Source organism: Engystomops pustulosus, chromosome 3 (assembly GCF_040894005.1).
Source record: "Engystomops pustulosus chromosome 3, aEngPut4.maternal, whole genome shotgun sequence".
NCBI classification, from domain to species: Eukaryota; Metazoa; Chordata; class Amphibia; order Anura; family Leptodactylidae; genus Engystomops; species Engystomops pustulosus.
The window spans coordinates 125,451,661-125,464,064 of record NC_092413.1 but is presented as its reverse complement, the minus strand read 5'-3'; the positions used below and the strand labels follow the sequence as shown (position 1 = coordinate 125,464,064).

The 12,404-nt window shown below is 40.2% G+C and overlaps 2 protein-coding genes across 9 annotated transcripts in view; one reads left to right on the top strand and one right to left on the bottom strand.

The window, feature by feature from the left end:
* MRAP2 (melanocortin 2 receptor accessory protein 2) overlaps positions 1-5,426 on the top strand; it is a 53,941-nt gene extending 48,515 nt beyond the window's left edge. For both annotated transcript variants that reach the window (XM_072142024.1, XM_072142025.1), the window contains one exon: positions 3,613-5,426. In XM_072142024.1, the coding sequence (XP_071998125.1) occupies positions 3,613-3,961 (349 nt within the window). In that variant the 3' untranslated portion in view covers positions 3,962-5,426. The remainder of the gene's footprint in view (positions 1-3,612) is intronic.
* A 1,009-nt stretch (positions 5,427-6,435) lies between these two features.
* The window catches only part of CEP162 (centrosomal protein 162), a 90,099-nt gene continuing 84,130 nt past the window's right edge, over positions 6,436-12,404 (bottom strand). For 2 of the 7 annotated variants that reach the window (XM_072142016.1, XM_072142019.1), the window contains 3 exons: positions 11,862-11,960; positions 10,464-10,598; positions 6,437-7,220 (listed from right to left, as the gene is read on the bottom strand). In XM_072142016.1, the coding sequence (XP_071998117.1) occupies positions 7,023-7,220; positions 10,464-10,598; positions 11,862-11,960 (432 nt within the window). In that variant the 3' untranslated portion in view covers positions 6,437-7,022. Of the gene's footprint in view, positions 7,221-10,463; positions 10,599-11,861; positions 11,961-12,404 lie in introns of all 7 variants that reach the window. The other 5 variants (XM_072142020.1, XM_072142022.1, XM_072142023.1 and 2 more) reach the window with 4 other exon arrangements.

Genomic DNA, 12,404 nt, shown 5'->3' with positions numbered 1-12,404 from the left:
ATGATCCATCTAGTTCTGTCAGCTGACAATCTAGTTTATTTACACTTTCATTTAGCTTCTGAACATTGTACTAGTATCTGACACAGAGACAGATCAGAGATGAGATCCATTAGATGCCTATTGCACATAATGACACAGTCAGTTCTACTACATCTTTGCTATTCCACAAAACACTAGATTTGCTGTGCCATTTGAGATAAACAACTTATCTCTATGTAGTTTGTAGTTGTCCCCACGCTGCTTCTGCCTCCGGCTCAGATTCTGTGTCTCAGTGTGCAGCAGGGAGCTACGTGCTGACTGCAGGGGGCAGAGGTTCAGCACAGAGACTGAGAAACTCAGCAAGCAAGGCCGTCACACAGGAATCCACGATGGGGCCCGACCCCAACTCAGAAATTACAGGGTCGTGTCTAGATGCAACTGAAATTGTGTACACCAGGGCTGATAGAGACAGGTTGGACTTATATTGTGAAATGCTGTATTTTTGTTAAAAACAGTGAATTAGAGAATGTGTTATTTTGTTACCCTGAGTACATGTAAGAAACTTGTCTTAGTGGGAATACCCCTTTAGGTTTCTGCGCACCCTGGCTGGAGGGAGAGCATAAAGTAGATGAATCCAAGCCTGAAAGCGTGGGCCAATATTCAGCCTAGCCAGGAGCAGTCATAGGTTCTCCCACTTGACTGGATCAAAGGCCTTACATGTGTCCAGGGATAGAACAAATCCAGGATCTCTGTCCTGACCCACGGCTGCAATATTAAAATACAACCTCTGGATATTTATATCCATTCCCTTCCCAGGCATAAACCCAGTCTGATCCGGATGGACTGGGGATAAGAAACCTTTATGGGTCGCCAAAACTTGAGCAAGGATTTTCACATCTCCATTAAGTAGAGAGATGGGGTGGTATGAGTCGGGGAGGACGGGTTCCTTCCTGGTTTCAGTAGGGCCACAATCAGGGCCTCACACATAGACTCTGGGAGGACCCCCTTCTCCACCTCTGCTTAACACATCACATCTACTTTTGTACCAAGCTGTGCCAACTCATCTAGACCCTGTGTGTTCCCAGGAGAGAGGGATTGGATGGCCAGCTCAATTTCAAGTTCCAAAATAGGGGCATCTAACCCTTGGGCATCAGAGAGGCGCCACAGGGAGAGATCATCTAAAAAGGCCTTTATCACTTTGACAGGGGCTGTACACACTTGGACCTTTATAGAGCAGTATAAAAGTCACAAAAATCACATTACTCTCAGTAGGATCTTTACAAGCAACACCATCATCAGCTATCACCAAGGGGACTGCAGCACACAGGGTTTTTTTTGATCTGGAGAGATAAGCCAACAATTTCCTTTTCTTGTCCCCAAACTCAAAAATAGATCCTTCAACGGCAAGCAGTTTTTTCCTTGTTAGCTCCTTGTAGTAACTCAAGTTGCACACAAACCCATTGCCTCTTAGAGAACACCCCAGGGTCAGCCAAATAAGCACTCTCAGCTTCCTAAACCTCTCCTACCAATACTTGTTCTTTAGCAGCCTGTGTGGCCTTATAAGCATCACAAAGTACCAAGGAATCAGGGTCTCTTCATGGACAGCCCAGTATTCAGCGTGTGTTGTATGAACCATGGCATATACTACAGGTGAAGACAACCATCCAGGGTGCAAGCACCAAAGCCTGAAGGCAGCAGGAGAGCCTATCATAAAAGTTACCAGGGGTGTAGTATGGTCTGAGATACCCCTAGGAGTGTACTTAACAGAGGAAACCCAGGACAATAGGTCAGGAGAGACAATGGCCAGATCTATGCTGGAGAAGGTTCTGTGCACAGTGGAATAAAAGGAATAAGTCTGACTAGTGGGAAACTTCCATCTCCAGACCTCAGTAAAGTGGCAGATGCCCTGGACAGTAAATGTACAGAAGCTGGGTCCTGGCTGCTAGTCAGTCAAGACCGGGATCCGGAACAGCATTAAAGTCCTGATGCACAGAAGAGGAGAAGGTGAAACATGCTCAATTTAACAGAAACCAATTGTAGGATAGCATGATCAAATTGGGGAGGATACAGGACCACAATGGTGAAAGTAAAGTTATGGACAGAACAGTGCACTATAACATACCACCTCCACCGGAAGGGACTAAAACACTAACACACTGGAAACCCCTTTGGGAATAAACAGAATAGGTAACCCCTAGCGATCAATGGACGTTTAAGGGCCAGAACCTTCAGCCCAGTTAAATGTTTCTATTGGAGACAGATAATATGGGGAGCATGACTTTTTACAAAATGAAGTGCCATAGCGCCCTTAAACTTGGTATCAATATGTCGCTTGATGCTGAAGTTGATTTTATAATAAAGATCCATTGCTTCCCAAAATGGAAGTTTAAAAAAGTACAGGGCTCCATTCCAGCACAGAACACTGAGTGATGTGATTGTTTCCCTCCCAAAGGTGAGTCATCAAGTTACAAAATCAACATCCAACAGCTCTCTCTTCCCCATGCTGTACCCTGTCCACTTCTCAAAGCACATATAATAGTCTATAGCAGTGGTGGCGAACCTATGGCACGGGTGCCAGAGGTGGCACTCAGCCATTTCTGTGGGCACTCAGGCCATTACTCCAGGACAGAGTTCACCAAATAGGACCAAATCCCCCAAATCTTCCTGCAGTCCCAGGCAACTTAAGAGATGCAGCATTGTTTTAAAGCTACAGCTGACTGTTTGAAACTGCAATAGTGAAAAGCTTTTGACAGAATTGCAATATCTTTGGAGGTCCTCATTCTGGACCCACCATTCTTACTCTACAGAGAGACCCTGGAGAGAAGCTACAACGAGAGTCTGAATTTGCCCTCCTTCTTTCAACTGTATTGGTTGCCTCAGGGGGCCGATACGATTGAAAGATGTTGTAGAACAGCAATAAGTTACTGCTTAAAATTCCATGTTGGCACTTCATGGTAAATAAGTGGATTTTGGTTGTAGTTTGGGCACTCGGTCTCTAAAAGGTTCGCCATCACTGCTCTATAGCTTATTACAATATTAACACTTTGGACATAAAAATTAAGAAATATATTTAAAACTAAAATATCCTTGGCGGTCACACACATCTTTGCAACAGCTCTACTACATGCATGCACACACACCTCTCTTACATATATCGCTATGCTGCACAATTGTGCATGCACATAAATTGCTTTTCATACATGTAGCCACAGTAGAATAACCAATTCTTGTCCCGTCCGTGGCTCCTCCTTATAACATTCTTACATTACTGAAAGGTCCTGTGCACTTTCCATGCTGTTATTAATAGCAGGAGCAAAGGTCTTGTTACTGAATGTTAGTGACATCTCGGCACAGGCAGGGTAAGGGAAATAGTGTTGCACAGGCATTGCTTTCACGGAGATCAAGTGCATCAATTTGTCAGTTCTTCACCCGATCTATGGGAAAGTGGTCAGGACGGTCTGACATATATGATACATAATAATATTAGTGCATTTGTGAATTTCTTTCTGGTAGAAACTGGTATGTGTAATTAATAGCCACTTAATAAGGTCTAGTAATGCAAACATCTTAAATGGGGAATATGTATTGTGAATGTATACAACTAACTCATGTTTTATGTATAAATACCTCTAGAAATATAGATCCATCTGAAAAGAGATTCCAAATGAACAGCTTTGAAGCAGACTTTGGTAAAACATTAGAAGTTGAAAGAATCTTCTCACAGCGAGGAATAGAAGAATCAAGGTCGCTTTTTCATTGCTTCATAAATGAAGTCGATCAGTCAGACAGAGCAAAGACAACTAATGGATCGATGGACAATTGTATTCTCGTTCACCATACTGTGTCTACAGCTGAGGAGGAGGATCCTAATAGTCTAGCAAAATTCAACATACCAAATTTTGTGAGTACAGAACAAAACTCATCTTCAGCTGATGAGGAACTTCTGATCCATGATCCCCAATTCACTTTAGAAAATAATTGAGTTTGTTCAAACCACCTAACCTTATAAACTAAACAGCTGGTAAGACTCATTGGGGCTGATTTACTAAACTGTTTGCAACAAAATACTAGTTCATAAATAAAATGGTGTTGGGGGCTGTACTTTTCTCTGCTGCAACATGGTTACTGTCAGTCTCTGTATGCATACAGAGGTGCAGCTGTGCCATCACTTACATAGCACATGCCCAATGCAGCCTCTTAAATGCTAACACAGGCTGCAGCCATGACCTGGAGCAGGTGCTTGCAGTGGTTGTAACATAACCGCTGTGCCACTGTATTTCTGTATACATACATAGATTGGTGGTGACGGGAGGTAGGCAAGTATAATCTTCTTTTTTATGCAACCACGCTGGTCTGAGAAAATGTTCTCAAATTTAACCCCCTAGTCATGTTCTCACAATAAAGATCATTTTTGATCCCTTACTTTGCAATTTTACTCATGTCATTGTAAAATTCCAGAGTAAGGGCAGGGACTCTCTAAGCAGAAACTTCATGATCCTGTGTGCTGACAATGTGCTTAGATTTTCATGGTACAGGGTTTATCTACACTTTTTTAGCTTCTGAACAGTCTACTAGTATATGACACATAGAAAAAGAGAGATGAAACAGATCAGAGTCATGAGATGGATATAAGACACATTAAAACACTCAACTCTGCTGTCTCACTTAATCAGCAAAACAGTCAGCACTGCTACGGCACCCCCTTACCTGGGATACAGAGCTTATCTTGTTTGTAGAGGAGATGCTGCTGTGTCCTCTCTATGCTGAACCAGTCTGTGCCTAGGTCTGTAGTGTGCTGTCTACCTCCTATTCCTCTTCCTTCTCCTGCAATGCTATATAAGCTAGAGGGAATTGTCCGATAGTCAGAAGATTTAAGTTCGGATCCAGCAGAAACCAAATTTAAACACCAGGACTGATAGATACAGGTTAGAATTATATCTCTGAAATGCTGTATTTTTGTTAATAACAGTGAATTAGAAAATGTGTTGTTTTGTTATCCTGAGTATATTTAAGAATCTTGTCTTCGTGGAAATACACCTTTAAGTGTTTTAAGACAGTTTTCCAACTAGTAAGATAAAAGGGACATGACAAAGGGTTGTGGTTTAGCAGTAAAAAGTGTCCAAACTTTTTTGCACAGTTTTCTGGTATAAACTATAGTAATAGATGCTGCAAAGTACAACTAGAAAATACTGTACTATGCCAGGTTTATTATCCAGCATCAGACATAGAGATAACTCTGGAGCAGTGTAAGACCCCACACTGTTTTTCTTTTATAAATTGTCTCCAATGTTTCCTTAGCCTAGAAGTAATTGTATAGGATTAAGCCTTTATAATCTCCACTCCATGTTGTTAAATGTAATTTTCAACTTGAACTATGGAAGCTTTTGGTGTACTTTTCTGGTGTACTTTTGACAATAAAGGCACTAATTTATACATTTCTAATAATATTTGATTGGCTTATGTTTTGTAATGTTATATACTTGCAACTGAGCACTATGTATTGTTTTTTTTTTAATTTAACAGGTACTATAATTTTCTTATCCGGTTTTATGATTTACAATTGTGCATAACACAACTCAGTCAGAGAAAAATGTGATCAGGTGTGGACATTTACCTCATGACTTGCTGCAGTGCAATATCAAAAACCAACCAAAAAGTTAAAGAAAATAAATGTTCACTTGTTCACTTCTGAAAATACAGGGGTGGGGGGGGGCAGTGTAACAGTCTGTAAAGCCAGATAACAGAGGGGCTAGGTTAGCCCATCAGGCTCATAAGCACATTTATAAAAGTTGATTTTAGAAGGAAGGCGGCTACGGATAACAAATACAAGATTAACACAGTCACAGTGCCTGGAAAATGTTTTTAGGATAGAAATGTAATCAAAACTACAGGTACACATTGGTACCTGTAAATTGTCAACACAGGCTCTGGTGAACTTATAGTGAAGTTTTATGCTTCTGCAAAAATCTTAATCTGATTTCAGGTAATTTTATACAAGGGTAGATTTCAGGGAGGAGGTATGAAAGAAGAGGACTACCAAATTATTCAAGATGTTATCATAGATTGTCAAATATAAAGACTGGGTACCACAAAACTATAACTGTCTGCACGTCCACTCTGATAATACAGACAATAGCTGTGAATTCTAACACTCAGCATGCCAAGGCTATTTTATTTAATAAACAATATAGAGTGGGAACAATACAAGGTGAGCTGAAACTCCTAACAGTCCAGGCATAGATATGTACAACATAGGAAGTGGTCATAACAAAGGGCACCCCCAACACATGGCCGCCGGAGCAGCGCTGGACTCAGCTTCCGGCCGGACCCGACAACCTTCCGGCCTCCATACACAATTCTGTGTATAGGGACGGATAGGCGTACCCGGCCACAGCCGGCCGGTAGCTGAATGCAGCGCTGGATACCGGAGGGCACCAGAAGGTAAGTACCTATAGTTTTTTTTCAAAACTCGGACAACCCCTTTAAGTTGAATTTGTATGTAAGTCAGAACTGTATATTTTATCATTGTATTCCCAGCCAGAACCTTTTTGGTCTCTGTGACAATTGGATTTTAAAAATGTTGGGTTGTCTGTGATAACTGTTATAGCTGATTATTGTAGCCTAGGGCTAAAGCACAATAAATTACCAATATCCAGAGGTCCGATTGTAACTAGGGGTCGTATGTAAGTCGAGTGTTCTTAAGTAGGGGACCGCCTGTACATGTGAGGAGAGAAATGCATTTGATTACTATGCCAGACATGTATTTTTACTATGGTCGTTGGACCCAAGTAAAAGAATTGGGTTTAAGTCTTGTGATATCAGATAATTGCAGAGCAGCCTTATAAAATTGTATTTTTGTAAAATGTAGGCTTTTATTTGTTTTGTACGAATTTGCTATAGTATTGCAATGATTAGAAAACATGAATATAAAAAATAGAAATATTTTTAGAGAAAAAAAAATCACAAATTCACACAATTTTATAAATAACTTATATAACATATTAAATTATAAGACAAATATAAAATACTCATTGCTTTGTAAGTCAGATTTGGTATGCTTCAGATGCTGAAGAAGGGATAACAACTCCCTGTTTCTGTAATATTCGAAGAACATCCAATATTGCATCTAACTCTGTTCTAAACTTTTCCAGCTCCATGTTCTTTTGTTGCACTAGTCTCTTCCATTTCTCAGTTTCCTTGATCTGCGTAGCTTCAGCAACATGAAGCGTTTGGTCAATAATCTGCAAAACAAATTTTTTATTTTACTCTTTATATGAAATAGTTAAGTCATTTTAACACATAAAGGTTGCTCACACACCCTAACCCCAGACAATTTTCTCCTCCATCATCGTCCACCTTCTTATGTCATCTCAGCAAAGAAGTTTACCTCTTACTCCAAAAACAAAGTGCCCCATACCATTGCCTACATTTGCTTCAAAACTCCCTGAATAATATTTCCCCAGGAGCTATCCTCCTACCTTTCCTCCAACTCACCCTTTAATGAGCAACAGTCTCCGACCCCATCCAGTGGAACTAGGCTAACCAAAGTCTCTAATGACCTACTGAGTACCAAAGCCTAAAAACAATATCCTGCTTTCTTCCTTCTTGATCTGTCCTCGTACTTTGAACATTTGATTGTGGACCATTTTTTTATGCAAAAAACTGTCATTCTTTGGCATCACTGACCTGGCCCTTCTTGGATCACCTCATACCTCTCAAAGTATACCTTTATATATATATATTCTCTGTAGCTTTACACCCCTCACGCTGCTTCCGACAGGAACTCAGTGTATGTGTATCATTGTGAGCTCTGTCATGGACTGCAGGGGGGCGGAGCTAGAGTGCAGGGAGCAGAGAGATAGAGAGAATCTCAGCTCCACGGCCGTCACACAGAAATCCAAGATTGTTTTTCCCGACCCCAGGTCAGAAGTTACAGGGTCATGTCTAGGGGCAACTGAAATTGTGTACAGCAGGACTGATAGAGACAGGTTGGACTTATATCTGTGAAATTCTGTATTTTTGTTAATAACAGTGAATTAGAGAATGTAAATTATCTCTCTATATTTAAGAAACTTGTCTTTGTGGGAATACATGAAGTAAAACACCAGCTCACCTTCCCATATCATGCCACATGTGTCAGATCCGGCACGGGCCACCCTCCTGCCAAGGTAAGTAGAGACTGAAGAATATAATCACGGTCCAGCCAGGTTCCCGACCTCAGTTAACTTTATTTAGGTTACATAATAACCAATCCATAGAAGCAAATCAAAGCGTCAACGCGTTTCGAGCGGAACGCCCACCCTTAGTCATGACATACATATTATGACATACATATATGTATTATGACATACATATGACATATTAATCATGACATACATATCACGTATGTCATGATTAAGGGTGGGTGTTCCGCTTAAAACACATTGACGCTTTGATTTGCTTCTATGGATTGGTTATGATGTAACCTAAATAAAGTTAACCTTAAACCTAAACGTCGGGAACCTGGCTGGACCGTGATTATATTCTTTGTGGGAATACCCCTTCAAGTCCTCGCGCTTTCATTACTATTTTCCGATTGGCATTATTCTTCCTATTTAATTTAACATGGGTAAAACAGAACTCAAAGAGGGGCATTTATCAGTGCTTCTATGCCAGTTTTCTGGCGTAGAAGCATTAAAATAATCACATTGGCAACTACCCTGTTTCCCTGAAAATAAGTCAGTGTCTTATATTAATTTTTGCTCCTATAGAGGCACTAGGTCTTATTTTCAGGGGAGGTCTTATTTTTCCATGAAGAATAATTTACATTTATCATTGAACAAAACAATCAACTTCTCTAACATCCTTATGACTCTCCAAACTCTGAATTTCATGCTGTATTTCTTGTGACTTCATTTTTATTAGAATCAGTGGCCCCAATCTCTCATGTTTAGTAAAAGAACTTTCCATACATGACCCTTCTTATCCCGGTAGCTGCTGGGATCACATTTGCAGCACAACAGCCGGTGATTTACTTCCATGACTTCTTCCCCATGTCACATCCTTCTGCAGCATCTAAATGATTTCTTAATACTAATGTATGGCGCGGGGGGCGCTGCTGCAATGACGGCCGCTAGGTCTTATTTTCAGGGGAGGCCTTATATTTCTTAGCCTGAACAAAATTGTACTAGGTCTTATTTTCGGGGGATGTCTTATTTTAGGGGAAACAGGGTACAAAAAAGGAATTATTATGTGATTACGCTACCTTCACGCCATGTGGGTTGCTAGCAGAGTGGCCCAGCATGGGACGTTCCTACCATGTGCCTGTGCACTTTCTATAAGCCTGCAGGTTTTTAAGAAAAACTACGGCAGGTCAGTCATGGTGTAGTTCTGCCCAGTGACGTAGCCACTTTATGTAACTGCCAGTACAGGGGGCATGGCCATTGTCGTACATGCGCCAGCATATGATAAATTCCCCCTTAATCTTTTTCCACCTAGCATCTTTTTCCAGGTGAAATTAGATGGCATGTGGCATTGATCTAATTAGCTAGGTCTATTTAAATGGAATCTTTTATGAGAGATTGGCCTTATAAACTATTACCAGTATGTTGTCAACTATCTGGACAGCTTCTTGATCATATTTCTTTCATGACCCAGCTTAGATGCATCATCAAGAAAACCAACTTTGAAGTCAGGTGTTAACTGGTTGTATTAAGTCAGGGAGGTGGAGCGTTTAACACTGAAGTCAAGCTCTCCTTACTTCTAAATTCCTCCTCCCCTGTGATTTACATCATGAGCCAGACTTCAGAAGATCTGGTCAATGTCCTTTGACGCAGGGTCATTAGTTACAGTGAAGGGGACATACTGAGGCAGGGAAAGCTTGACTTGAGTGTTAAACTCTCAACCTCCTTAACTTCATAAAAGTAATTTACACCTCACTTGAAAGTTGATTTTCTTGATGATGCCACCACGTTGGGCTATGAAATAAACATGATCTAGAAGCTGCTCAGCGAGAGTCTATTTTTAGCGAGATTTGCCTTGAAAATGGAGACATTTCTTTACAAACTAAGAATTTCTTAATACAGTATATTAGAAAAAATATTCACAATACACCCCCCCCCCCCCGTGCATATATAAAAAAAATCTACCAAGCTTCTAATGGTGCAACATATGCATATACATTTCCAATGCATCATGAGAAATGTCACATGAAACTAATACATAAAATGACGGTTTCTTCCATTCTCAGCATTCCTTTGCTGTTATGTATTATGATTCATCGCTTATTCATCAACAGATATGTCAGCAGCCTTCAAAATGTCCTTTTCATTATCTATTCATTAAATATTGTCTTCAGAGAATGGTAGAATTAATGTTAGCCAATTATAGCTTGTATTGCTATAAAAACGATAATAAAATGCAACAGTATTATTGATGTCTTCATTGTTGACATTGTTTGATGAAAACATTCTTTGTTGTGATTAATTAGATGCCTGAATGTCTACCTGTTGCAGCTCTTGCTCCCTTTGTGAATTCCTCATTTCCATGTGTTTGATTTTACTTTCAAGTGTTAGAAAGTGCTTCATTTCTGGACTGTGACACTCCTTGGCCATCCTTAGTTCATCCAACAGTTTTGTCATCTATTTGACAGACAAGGAAAATATTATTGTGGATAATTTTATGAAAATTCCCCCCCCCCTAGGAAAAAAAGCAGCATGTGCATATTTTTATTATTGTTATAGTGGTTTTATAGGAGGTCTGTTTTGATGATTTATCTGTACAATTTTGTCTGGGGTTACAATTATAAAATATAGAGTGCTGACTTACATACAAATTCAACTTAAAGGGGTTTACCCAAGGGGTTTTAAAGGGGGCATTCATATTTAATTAAATTCATTTGCCATATGTAAACATTTATTCAATTAGATGTTATTAAAAAAAAAATGTTCCCGTGTGGAGATAATTACCCATAAATGTAGCCATGTAGCGCTGGCCAGACTTGCGCTATTGAGCCCTGCCTGACCACATGGATTGAGCATCCATTACCACAGGACGGCTGTGGGACCTGCAGTAACTCCTCGGACATTTAATGTTCACAAACTTTTTGTTTCTTTGTGCAATTCCTCCAGCAGGGGTGGCAGTATCCAGGGACCATATGACTACATTTATGAGAAATTATCTTCACACATGAACATTTTTTTTTAATAACATCTAATTGAAGAAATGTTTATATATGGTAGATAAATGAAACTGAATGTGAATGCCGAGACGAGAATACCCCTTTAAGAACAAACCTACAGAACCTAGAGCAGTAATTTTCAACCAGTGTGCCGCGACACATGGTCGGGTGTGCCGCGGGGAAAGTTCCCCAAACTATGGTGCCCCCTGTGTTTTGTTTCCCGGCAATGCGCAGCGATGCGCAGTCACGGCCTCTTACAATGTAGGAGACGTGTACAATAACACATGCACAAGCTTTGAACCTCGTGCGACAAAATGACGTCACCGAGGCCGGCGCATCATCCTGAGAGCGGAGAGACTCTCGCATTTGCCCACCGCCAAGGTAATGCCCACCAATAATGCTGACTATTTGAGCTTTTGCCTGAGTATATGAACTGTTGGCAGAATACTCAGCATATGAGCTGGTACTTTTAGTACTCCAGCAGTATACTACATATAACAATGAGAAATGTAAAATGAGAAATACTATAGTCATGAGGCTGGAGTACTACAAGTACCAGCCCATATGCTGAGTATATGAGCTGGCACTTGTACTCTGGCCTCATAGATGTTTTTCATATTTTACATCAAATAAAAACATTGGTAAACAAAGTAAATGCTAAATATTTCTATGTAAATCAATCTTTGCACAATTAAAAAGGTCACATGTGTGATTGTATATGTACCTCCTTTTGTAGAGTTTTCTCCCTTATTTGGGAAACACTAAGGGTTTCTTTGTCCTTCTGTAGCTCACCAACTTGTTTTTGAAGGTGCTTTATGAGAATCTAAAGTAATAAATAAAAGTAATCTTTCATATTACAAAAACCAAAGTAGATGAAAATGAGTAAGTTACAGATCTTTACTGCACAGTTAAAGGGGCTGGCCAAATTTATAAATACCTCAGTCCTTCCCCGCAATTCAGTGTGGCACCTCCCATCACCGCTAGATTCACTTTTATTAAAACTGTGCAAACAGCAGGTAAAACACAGACAAAAAGTTATCCCCCCAATGGTACTCAGAAAAAATGTGATCATGGTGTATTTTCAATACAATAATGGATAAGCAGTAGCCAAGAGCAAAAATGTATAGGTGAGGGGAAAATTCACAAAACTTACCTCATTAGGAAAAGGTAAAGGTCTTATTGGTTACCCATATTAGTGAAGACCGTCACTATCTGGTACCCAGGGACATCATCACCCCAGGTATCGGATTGTGACAGTCATCACTAA